Source organism: Staurois parvus, unplaced genomic scaffold (genome assembly GCF_062004578.1).
Source record: "Staurois parvus isolate SC_StPar_1 unplaced genomic scaffold, SC_StPar_1.0 ptg000314l, whole genome shotgun sequence".
NCBI lineage: Eukaryota > Metazoa > Chordata > Amphibia > Anura > Ranidae > Staurois > Staurois parvus.
Window position 1 is genome coordinate 3,896,716 of NW_028318110.1, and position 12,558 is coordinate 3,909,273.

General features: G+C 38.4%; 1 protein-coding gene across 6 annotated transcripts in view; it reads right to left on the reverse strand.

Annotated features, from left to right (window-relative positions):
• Window positions 1-247: 247 nt before the first annotated feature.
• Window positions 248-12,558, reverse strand: part of LOC149457562 (tubulin epsilon chain-like) — a 41,267-nt gene continuing 28,956 nt past the window's right edge. For 5 of the 6 annotated variants that reach the window (XM_089683549.1, XM_089683551.1, XM_089683550.1 and 2 more), the window contains 4 exons: window positions 8,938-9,078; window positions 5,291-5,431; window positions 2,527-2,701; window positions 248-2,402 (listed from right to left, as the gene is read on the reverse strand). In XM_089683549.1, the coding sequence (XP_089539675.1) occupies window positions 2,244-2,402; window positions 2,527-2,701; window positions 5,291-5,431; window positions 8,938-9,078 (616 nt within the window). In that variant the 3' untranslated portion in view covers window positions 248-2,243. The remainder of the gene's footprint in view (window positions 2,403-2,526; window positions 2,702-5,290; window positions 5,432-8,937; window positions 9,079-12,558) is intronic. The other variant, XR_016313607.1, reaches the window with a different exon arrangement.

The window sequence follows — 12,558 nt, forward strand, 5'->3', positions numbered from 1 at the left end:
TTCATTATTTTTTACCTGATACAGGACAGTAAATCAAAAGAATGAGAGCAAAAACATCACCATGACACCCAGGCCTAGTATTCCCAGGAGATGTCAGCTCCCATATTTGTTCTGGTAGTTCTTCTTAAAATACAAATTGATTAAACATATTTATTGTGTTAGTATATAATTTGTGAATTTGTTACTTATGTTCCTAAAGGTTACCATGGATTTTTAAGAAATAATCAATTGTAATAAACAAACAATATCCACGTATATAAAATTTATATTAAACAGCAAATAACTCTCTTTATGACCTCAAAATACCCCTTTAACAGGTCTAATTGCATTAATAAGAATATACAAAAGAGAAGACTCCTTAAAAATCAGTATATTCAATTATGTGAATTTATCAATAAAAATAAAGCTATTACATATTGTTTATAACTACAATCTTATTTGACAAAATTTAAATATAGTATTTTTTTTTTAAAACAGGTTTCAAAAATATATATATACAAATTGCATACAGAAAATGTACTTTTGTTTGTCATTAAATCTCACAAAGAGAATCCAGTTTGTACATGTGAAACTATTCAAAATGATCAGTACCTTTCACAATAGTGTGTTAAAAAATAATTGTAATTTAACTCAGTTGCAATATTAAGACATGATGTATTGTAAACTGAACCACCCAGCTCTCCTTAACTGATGGGTCTGACTGTGGGCAGCAAGCCAGATATCGATATACCTCTGTATTTTTCAAGCTTTGTGATGCTTTCTGTTGACTCCAAACCCTGTATGCAGCATTCCTGGAGTGGTAAACCATTACAATAATTGTTCTACTTTAAGCGTTGCTTGGCCCTGCATCTGACATCCGTGTACATACAAGTGTTCAGTAACATTCTACACTGAAAGTCCAGTATTTTATAGAAGCACCACCTGAAACATTCTGAACACCGCTTCCTTGCATGGGTAACTGTGAATACCCTACCGGTACTTATCTTCCTGAAAAAATAAAATAAAACAAGCAACTATCTGAAACCCAACATATCTAAACCAAGATTAAAGAACGGAGACACAGTGGGGGGTTATTTACCAAAACTGCAGAGTGCAATATCTGGTGCAGCTCTCTATAGAAACCAATCGGCTTGCAGATTTTAATGCCAAAGCTTAATTTTACAAGCTGAAGTTAAAAGCTGATTGGCTATCATGCACAGCTGCACCAGATTCCGGAGTGCATCAGTTTTAGGCCCTATGCATACTAGCATTTTTTTTAAGCTCCTAGAAGCTGTTATTTGCATTTTTCTTTCTGCTCCTAGAAGCTAAATAGTGTTATTCTATGTGTCCATGCACACTACTTTAGGCTATGAGCATTTTTTGAGCTTCAGGATCTAGAAGCAGAAACAAAATTGCTTGTGTAGCGTTTTTCCAGCAGAAAAAAATGCTAAATGCTCATAAACGCTGCTAAATGCTACTAAAACACAGCTTTTTTTCTCCCTTCACCACGTACTGTAAGAACACTAATAAAACGCTAACACTCTGAAACGCTACTAAGAACCGCTATTATCAGCGGTGTTTATGCAGCATTTTTTCCAGCGTTTTTTGAGCTTACAAAAACCGCTAGTACGCATGGAGCCCTAGTAATTCTCCCCCACAGTTCGTACCTGCCGGTATGGCTGAATCCTATGGAAAAATGCATGTGTCCAACACAAAGCCTTTAAAGAATTAGGGCTCCGACACATGAGCAGTTGAAACAAATTCTGGTGTATTTCTCCCAGGAAGCTCAGGTGCCGTGTATAGCTGCCTATAGACATGAATAGCTGTGCTCCCCTATACTCAGGTATGCGCCAGTACTTACATAAACACATGTAAAGGGTATAGGCACATTCAAAGAATAGAAAAAACAAACAAAAAAAAGTTATAGACAGTTCACCGAAGTGCAAAAATAATCTCTCATTGTAGATGAAGTCCAATAGGCTGAATCTCCTTAAAACTATATTGCTGAGATTTATGTACCTCTCAGCTTCCGTTACTGGAGGCTCTCCTCTTTTTAAAAGAGGAGGAGTCATGCATGTTCCAATCTTCCTTACTGGAATTTGTCAAGTTAATAAAGGCAATCTCCTCATTTACATCCCTCAACTTTTACAGAGCATGCATGTTAATGCATCTGTATCAGATTACTCTGGTACATATGTATAAGACTTTCAATTGCAGAATTAAAAAAAAAAGAAATTGCAAAACGTAAGGATAGAAAATAAATGTCAAACGGCTATGTTAAGTCGAGGAGGGTTTGGCATATATAACCCTTTGGTGGCATCCAGTTGGTTGTACTCTTCTATTAATGAGGATAATGATGTTAGAGCCTCTGAAAAACAGCTCTGCTCCATGCCGTCAACTTGTAGGTAATGGTGAAGATGAGCCTGCAAAAATGAAAAGTTTATCAGAAATTAACCCTGTAAAAAACGTGTTTATATACGCCTAGCATACACTGCAGAAAAAAAAAAAACTTTAAAAAACACACACTATATGGATTGTTAAATGTACCTTCTTTCTGTACAGCCTAATAAACCTCTCTCTGAGGTCTATAAATGCTGGTTTCACACATGTGTTATTGGCTAGTGCCAACAATGAATGGGAATGGCCAACTGGTGGGACAGAACACATCCCAGTTTTCCACCCTTCTTGGTTCCAAGAGACGAACTGTAGTGAGGGTTTCAGCCTGAATTAAAAAAAAAAAAAAAAATTATATCTATAGATCTATATACATACATACATAAACACACACACAACTTTCATGCATTTTTTGTTTTTTTAATAGATGGCATCTAAAGTCGTCAATCACAACAGACTTTTCCATCTGGACCAAAAATCATTGAAATCTACTAAAAGACTGCCAAAAATGTTATACTAGGTTTAAACAACTATTTTAAAGCGTAGTAGACACCTGTGTGCTTTCATGTGCATTTTGCAGCACAAAAAAATGAATGTGTCATGAAAATACATTGATTCCAATGAGGCTATTCACATCTGCATGCTCTGTTGTAACAAATGAAGCATGTCTGATATGATATGCATTTACCTGCAGTTTCTATCCTGTTGAGAGTCTATGGAAGTGCATGAAAACTCATAAAAATGCATGAAAAAATACATGCAAAATGCACTAAAAGAAAAATACATGACAGTAGGAGCAGAGACATGTGAATGGGGCCTAGAGAAAATGAAAAAAATGTGTTAAATGTGAAGGAATTCAACATGTTTGGGCTTTATACAAATAACTGAACTCTAAGGTAATGTTAATTTAAAAGGGAACACAAAACAGGGCATCTGAATCCATTGCATTGGCAATTCGAACTGAGCATATAATGAAAAAAATGATAAGTAGAGTCTACCTTCAGGAAAACCTGCAACAATGAATGGATCCACAGATATGGGGAGTTGTGTTTATATGTAAATCTCTACTCTTCCAGTATAAGTTGACCTTGCTCCTTACTGGACATACAAATGGGCCAACAAGCAGTCCTTTTGCAGCTTTTCCAGTCACATGCAGATCCTACAAAATCCAGAGCCCCTCTTAGTGATCTCTGCTTTCTGGATATCTACTACATCCTTCTGACTATGAGCCAGCAGGGGTCAAATGATCTATCAGCAGGCCTGGACATTGCTGCTTGGGTATACTAGGTGTACACAATAGCTCTAAAAACATTGCTATTTGCATAGCCACTTCATGGTGGCGGTGGAGTCACTGGAACTGCCAACAGTTGTAAAAAAGGTGCAAGCGGTCAGCTTATGCTGTTACTTACAAGCTGAAGCTCTTGGTAACTATTCCCACAGACTTATTCCAGATATTTGGGTTTGGGTTGCCAACCACTCATTTTCACAGAGGAGAGGGTTTGTTAGAAAACAAAAACAAAAAAAAAAAACCCATTTGCTGCCATCCAATTATGTCCTTTTCACCTGGTCAAGAAAGGAGCCTGCACAGCTGAAATAATGTCAGGAGGCTCAATCTCATAGATCTTTGTCTCTACCCCTCCAACCAAACTGCTTGCTCTGCCAGCACCGCTAAAAGGATTTTAGGAGGCTTCTTATATCCATTCTCAGCCCATTTCTCTGCCCAGGAAAAACATTTGCAGGCAGTAAATTCTAGCAAGCATGTATGTGTCCCTTGTGCTTTGCAAAATTGTGCAAGTATGTTGTGCTACATTCTATATTGTGTGTTCTTTGTCATGGACTCTGGCAATGCAAGTAATCCCCATTTTATTCTTAATAAATATGTGTAACAGGGACTTAAGATAATGAGATAAGCAGTGATTTCTGGCATTGAAAGTTGCACAGGACTTCATGATAACCATCCTGTGTGATGCATTGTTTATGACGTCTACACTCATAGTTTGTTTCAATTTACAGTTCATACCACTCTTTGCAATAGTATTTTGAGGAATGTGACAGCTGAGCCAGGGTGTGCTTTGGTTATAAGAACAATACTGGCATCAGTCAAACAGCAAACAGATCAAACTTAAGATCCGGGAGTGATTTCTCAGAGTAGTCATACTGCATTTTTACACGGCCCTTAGAAAAATACTTGTGCTTTGTTCACTTAGTGCAAACTAACGGGTTTGATGTAATCCTCATCCAGCATACATGTGCATTTTTTTCACCCATGTGCCGCTGCCAGCCTTCCAGTCCATAACCTGTGTAAAGTACAACTCCAGTGCCATGTAGCTCACACAGGATTGTACTTTCACTCCCAGTGACTAAACGGGATGGTTGGGTAGTGAAAAGAAGGCAAGAATGTCTTTTTGCTGTAATGAAACGTGCTGATCATGGGTGTAATACTTTGCAGGCTCCTGTTACAAAAAAAAAAAAAAAATGCACATTTTTAAACATGCAAAAAGTGTGCATTTATTATTTTATAGTAGAGGGTGAATGTAGCCTTTAAATCGGAACTTCACTCCTCGGATTGATTTCATATTCATACCTCTGTGGCCTTTTGGTTTGATGTAGCCGTCTTATTTGTATATGTGGCTTCAACTTTACTCCTAAAATTTCGTCTGCCCCTTTAGAATGCAAAAACAAGTCAGGGCTGAACGAATGAAAAAAACTCTACAGCTGTCAGCTTTTTTTTAGCTTTAAAAATTGTGAAAGCTGGATGTATATGTTGCTTGGATTCTCCAAAATGCTTGTTGACTCCTACATAAGTCTGACGCACAACACAATGCAAATTCTAGCACAAAATGTCTATGTGATTAGGGTCCTTGTGGGGTTTACACCAGAGAACTTTTTATTTTCGGAGGTGTTAGTTTACACCAACCTTTCAATATTCCTGCGAACATCAGAAATATGAACGTTTCCTCTCACCATCAAAGCACAGGCAAGGTAAAGATTATGCTTCGGGTCAGCTCGAATTAACTGATGATCTTTGTTAAAGGCATCAGAGAACATTTGGTCCAACCTGTGCAAAAACATGTAATAACAGTAAATGCAGTGTTTTGCTATATTCTCAAAATGGCAGCAAAATACTGTAATGTATAAACATTCATTTAACTTGTTCTGTTATATGTGCCCTCTGGAAATGTTCCCAATGTTTAGAGCAATTGTTCAGTGCAGTCTTTTCCTGTTTTATGCAGAAGGACTCTTATGGCATATCAATTTGCCAGTAGGGGGCCTGGTTAAAAGAAACTTGTCATGAGAAAATCACAGAGGCTGTTGTTGCTGACCACTTTCTTTTTGAAAAAACAAGTTGCCCAGTTGTTGTGCTGATGAAACATATAGAGATAAGAAATTCTGGCATTTTTCCTAAATTCCTTTTTAGTAAGTTTGTTCCTGGTCAGTGACTCAAATTTTTGATGCCAGACAGTCATTCAATTGTCTGTAATGTTTTTACAACAGCAACCACTATAGGCCTGTAATGACAGGGTCACTTTAAAAAGCTTAAATCTCACTAAGGAAGATCGTAAGCTGGCCAAACATGATCCACTTTCTTTCATTCAACCAGACGGTTTAACAAAAGAAAATGAATCAATTCTTCCATCCATACACTTGAAATTGCATTCTTACAGCCGGGAGGCTTCCAGGCTGCCAGAATATACTCATCAGCACCACCTGCTGAAGCAGCCGGCACTGATCAAGCAAACATTTTCCAATAGGCTGGTTGTACAGAAGTTAGTCGAGAGATCGACTTCTGTACAAACAGCTTGCACATGGATTAAAATTTGGACAGTCCCTGCTGAAATGGATGAATTTCAATCCATCTATGGCCAGCTGAAGCATATACTGTTCAGTAAGAAGGGTAGTACCTAATTTTCAATTTACCTTCGTAACAATGCTTGGAAAGGAAGCACACTAAACAAAATATCACACTCATATAATTTTGATTGTGTGTGACAAACAGGCCAGACTCCTAAAGGAAACTCAATAAACACCAAAGTGACCAAAATATGAAAAGCCCAAAAAAGACACATACAGTAAACTCAATAAATTCAGACTCCCTACTATGTAAACCTGTTCTATAAAAAACAAAACTTTCTTTTCATGAAAAATTTTCAGGCAAATCTTAGCGTTTTTTTCCCCCATAGTCTTAAATAGAAAACACCTGAACAGTAGAAATAAGTGTTTTTTCAAGCATTTCTTCAGGCGGTTTCAGCTCAAACAGCAACTATTTCTATTAGCCACAGCAAAAACACCTATAATATTTGCATATCTGCTAAAAAAAAAAAAAACGCTCAAAAACGCTGTAAAATAACACTTGAAGAAAATGCCTGAAAAAAGCTCAGCTCAGTGTGAATGTATTTTGTATTATAAGTGCACATTGTATTCTGTAAATTGTCCTGTTTAAAAGGACACTAAAATTATGATTCCGGTACAAAGCATTGAAAAGTTATTTTTAAAAAAAAAAGCGCAAAATTTTAAATAAATGTATTTAATTTCTAAAGTGAAACATGTAAATATATATGTTAAAAGGTGTAAAAATATTAACGAACAAAGCAAACAAAAAAAGTTTTAATTACTAAAAGTTTATAAAATGGAAATGAACAAAAAAAAAAAAAATCAGAAGGAAAATAGTTAAATGGAGAAGGAGAATAAGGAGTTAATTATGGCTGATTAGAGTATATTAAGGGTTAATAAGGGTTAAACAGAGGACCATTTAAAGTAAAAGAAACACACACACACACTGATAAATGCAACAGGAAAAAACTTTGCAACGTTTTATTTTACCTTTAAAAGTCTAATTTCCAGATCGAGCTGTCACAGCTGCCATCTAGGGATTGCAAGAGAGCTGTGACATGACAGAGGGAGCTACACTGCATCCAGAAAGTATTGACAGCGCTTAACTTTTGCCACATTTTGTTTCAGCCTTATTCAAAATGGATTAACGTAAATTACAAACTACAAACAATACCCCATGATAGCGTGAAAGAAGTTCATTTTGAAATCTTTGCAATTTATTAAAAATAAAAATACATAAGTAGTTGCAGTCTTTGCTCAATACTTTGTTGAATCACCTTTGCACCAATTACAGCCTCAAGCCATTTTGAGTATGATGCTACAAGCTTGGCACACCTATTTTTGGACAATTTCTCCCATTCTTCTTTTCAGTACCTCTCAAGTTCCATCAGGTTGGATGGGGAGCATCGGGTGCACAGCCGGTTTCAGATTTCTCCAGAGATGTTCAATCGGGTTGAAGTCTGGGCTCTAGATGGACCACTCCAGGACATTCATAGAGTTGGGCTGTGTGTTTGGGGTCATTGTCCTGGTGAAAGATGAATCGTCGCCCCCATCTAAGGTCCAGAGCGCTCTGGAACAGGTTTTCATCAAGGATGTCTCTGTATATTGCTGCATTCATCTTTCCTTCAATCCTGACTAGTCTCCCAGTTCCTGCTGCTGAAAAACATCCCCATAGCATGATGCTGCCACCACCATGCTTCACTGTAGGGATGGTATTGGCCAGGTGGTGAGCGGTGCCTGGTTTCCTCTAGACATGACACTTGGAATTCAGGCCAAAGAGTTCAATCTTTGTTTCATCAGACCAGAGCGTTTTGTTTCTCATGGTCTGAGAGTCCCTCAGGTGCCTTTTGGCAAATTCCAGACGGGCTGCCATTTGCCTTTTACTGAGGAGTGGCTTCCGTCTGGCCACTCTACCATACAGGCCTGATTGGTGGAGTGCTGCAGAGATGGTTGTTCTTCTGGAAGGTTCTCTCTCCACAGAGAAATGCTGGCGCTCTTTCAAAGTGACCATTGGGCTTAGTTACTTCCTTGGCTAAGGCCCTTCTCCTTCGATCGCTCATTTTGGCCGGATGGCCCGCTCTAGGAAGATTCCTGGTGGTTCCAAACTTCTTCCATTTATGGATGATGGAGGCAACTGTGCTCCTTGGGACCTTCAATGCTGCAGACATTTTTCTGTACCCTTCCCCAGATCTGTGCCTTGCTACAATCCTGTCTCGGAGTTCTACAGACAGACAATTCCTTGGACTGCATAGCTTGGTTTGTGCTCTGACATGCACTGTTAACTGTGGGACCTTATATAGACAGGTTTATGCCTTTCCTAATCATGCCCAATCAACTGAATTTTCCACAAGTGGACTCCAAGCAACTTGTGGAAACAGCTCAAGGATGATCAGTGGGAACAGGATGCACCAGAGCTCAATTTTGAGTGTCATGGCAAAGGCTGTGAACACTTATGTACATGTTTTTTTTTATTTTTAATAAATTTCAAAGATTTCAAAATTAACTTCTTTCACGTTGTCATTATGGGGTATTGTTTGTAGAATGTTGAGGAAAAAAATTAATTTAATCAATTTTGGAATAAGGCTGTAACATAAAATTGGCAAAAGTTAAGCGCTGTGAATACTTTCTGGATGCACTATATAAAGATCTTAGAACAACTGCTATACACGGTTATACAGCACAACAAGAGGAATGGCACAGGTCAATGTACAGCCTTAGCCTCAGAGTCCTCACCTTCGTGTAGGTATATTCACATCAGCAAGTGTATAAAGAGGAGTTACGCTGGAGGTCAAATAATGCAAATGAGGGAATGGGACCAAGTTCATGGTGATCTCATTCAAATCCATATTAAGCTGCCCTTCAAATCTTGCAGAGCTGGGAGGAAAACAAACACATTAAATGTAATCTTCCGTCTCCTGCACAGCTTCTTATTCAGCTACTTTTTAGAATTTGTCATGCAAATATAAAAGCAAATATAAATGTGTTTCAGTAACAAAAGAACAAATGGCAAACTTTCAAGAGCTTATGGCTCCTTCATCTGGCAGGATAACAGTGCTAAAGTACAACTCAACTAAAACATTTTTGTTTGAATAGAATTGGGAATGGCTAGGCTCTCCTGCAGCTTTTCATTGTGGTATCTATCTACCCTCTGGGGAAATTTACTCATTTTCTGCTCCAGAGATGACAGAAGAAGATTTACTAAAACAAAAAGAAATTGTATTTATTGTTTCCCCATAGTGACCAGAATAAACCATTCCGTTTATATTTTTTCCCCATAGTGACCAGTTAGGTTTTTTTAATTTTACCTTTATGTAAACATCTGTTTGGTGCTAATAGCAGAAACCTCGTTTTTTCTTCTTCAGTTGAATCAGTCCAAAGTAAGAGGAAATCCTACCCGTCATTGGGATAATCTCATTGTAACTGTCCTATGTGCGCAGAGACTTGTTTGTTAGGAACGCATATTGGGTTTCAAAAGCCACAGCTAGTAAACAGTGTGTAGAAGTGTTTTTCTTAAAAGAAAAATGTGTTACATGAAAAATACTGGGGTTGCCATTACTAACTTCATGCTAAAAGTAGACCTTTGTTAGTCACTTGTGGCTACAATACTTTAAGTCATTGACCGAGCGCAAGCATGCAGCAAGTAAAGACAGAGTGAGGTCAGAACATCTAATTTGCATATTTTATCTGAGTTAAACTGGCCATGCAGATTTTGTCTGGTTCAGCAGAGACCGCTTGAATTTTGATCCATGTACAGTAGGGTCAGGTTGGATTGACTTGTGGACAACTAGCCCGTTTGAAAAATTTCTAATGACCAACTCCACCAGTGCTGATCAATATATTCTGACTGGTGAGAAAGTCTCCCCATTGTCAGAATACATTAGCGCAGCAGGAGGGATTCCCCTATTCACCTTGATTAAGTGGATGGGGAAAATCAAATCAATTTTCTTTTATTCAACCATGTATAGCCAGCCTCAGTCACTTAAGGCCGGTCCACACTATAGAAACGCAGTCCAGATGCATTTTGATGTGTTTCGGTTAATCTTTTTCCCTTCTCAATTTAAATAGCGACATGTGTGTTCCAGTGCATTTTACCATGTTCCAGTACAGTTTTGTGCAGGAAAAATGCTGAAGTGCAGGAAGTACTTATGTGAACTATAACACTGACAACCATATAACCTACTTTCTGTGCATTTTGGATGCAGGGAAAAAAAGCACACTGAAAACGCATGTAGTGTAAACTGGCTCTTAGAAAGTACTGGAGAAAAAGGGTCAGCATTTGAGCTATGGAACTGGAATCAGAAATACATTAGCAAATGCATTGTTGGAGTTTACAAATCATGACCACTTATGGCTCGTAGCTTAAATCAGGAGACAATACAGCAGAGAGGGTATTCATAGCATACAGATTAACAAACAGGTGAGGTGTCCAAAAGCAAGATACTACCAATTATACGCATTTCTAAAACTACATTAGTTACTATGCAAAAGGTGTTTAAATATCTTTCCTATTGGAGTATGTCTAGTGAATAGTAATATTCTCCTAATTAAAAGGAAAAAAAACAACTAATTGTCTCCATGGTGTAACTTATTTTTGACATTCCAAAGTTTATCATGACCTTGAGTTGCCTCAAAGATATGGCCTTTCATGAAACCATCTATACAATTTATAAGCTCACAAAATCACAATCTTTAAAAGAAAGATATTTGAAGAGAGAAACATGGGGACTGCCATTGCTAAGCCCTTCAGAAATGCATGTTGCTTGTCATTCATGTTGACTCTTGCGTCAATACTTTGAATCACTGACCCTGAACAGCGGCACAGGTAAGGACTCCTGAGTTGCTTGATCTGCATACTTAATCTGGGTCAGTGACTTGGCAAACTGTTAAAACACAGGCAAAGGCTCACTTTATGCAATCTATTAGCTGTTCACAGTTCAAAGTAAAAAATTAATTACAAATATTTCATACTCAATGTGGACAAATTAATTAGGAATTTTGCATAAATATTTTTCTTCCTATCCTGATTTTTCTTATGTGTATGTTGTATAGATAATTTTAAATGGAGAAGGGGATCCAGAGTATTGAAAATAAACCGTGTGGATGATTTTCAGTCGTCATTTAAAGATTGCAGTTTACAGTGCTTAGATGTGGTGGCTTCATTTGTTTTGTTTTTTTGGTTTTTTTTTAGGATTTTACTCCTGTATTTTCACTTATGTATTGTGCCAATGGAGAGATAGCACTGTCACCCTAGAATAAAACTACAGAACACCTTTCCCTCTCCTCATCTTCCTAGCTGAGGGGGGGTGGCATTCAGTAGTCCGCAGAGCTGAATTGGACAGGGATGATAACATGATTTAACCACTTACCTACCGGGCACTTTTACCCCCTTCATGCCCAGGCCAATTTTCAGCTTTTAGTGCTGTCGCACTTTGAAGGGCAATTGCGCGGTCATGCAACACTGTACCCATATGAAAATTTTATAATTTTTTTCACACAAAAATAGAGCTTTCTTTTGGTGGTATTTAATTGCCACTGTGTGTTTTATTTTTTGCACTATAAACAAAAAAAAGAGCAAAAAAAAAATTGAAAAAAAAAATTATTTTTTTGTTTCTATTATAAAATTTAGCAAACAGGTAATTTTTCTCCTTCATTGATGTGCGTTGATGAGACTGAACTGATACGCAGCACTGATGAGGTGGCACAGATAAACAGCACTGATGGGCTGTACTGATGGGCATTGGTGAGGAGGCACGGAGGATGCTGCACCGATATGCAGCAATGATGGGCACTGATAGGCACTGCTGGGTGCAACTGCTCAGCACTGATGATCAGTGCTGATCTGCTCTGTGACAGTTGCCAGTTATCGGCAGTACTTTCCTTGTGACAGCGTGAGGAAAGTGCAGCTGATAACCGGCAACTGTATTTACATTGTGATCTGCTGTGTCAATCAGCTGTGTCTTCATGAGCTCCTGAACAGTCTGAGGTGCAACCTGGCGGGGATGGATGGACCGAAACATGATATCCCAAAGGTGTTCTATTGAATGAAGGTCAGGCGAGCGTGGGGGCCATTCAGTGGTATCAATTTCATAATCCTCCAGGAACTGCCTACTTACTCTCGCCACATGAGGCCGAGCATTTTTGTGCACCAGGAGGAGCCCAGGACCCAATTCACCAGTGTAGGGTCTGGCAATGGGTCCAAGGATTTCATCCTGATACCTAATGGCAGTCAGGGTGCCATTGTCTAGCCTGTAGAGGTCTGTGCGTTCCTCCATGGATATGCCTCCCCAGACCAGGCCTCCACAGCTTCTCCACACCTTTTCATGTCTGTCACATGTGCTCAGGGTGAACCTGCTT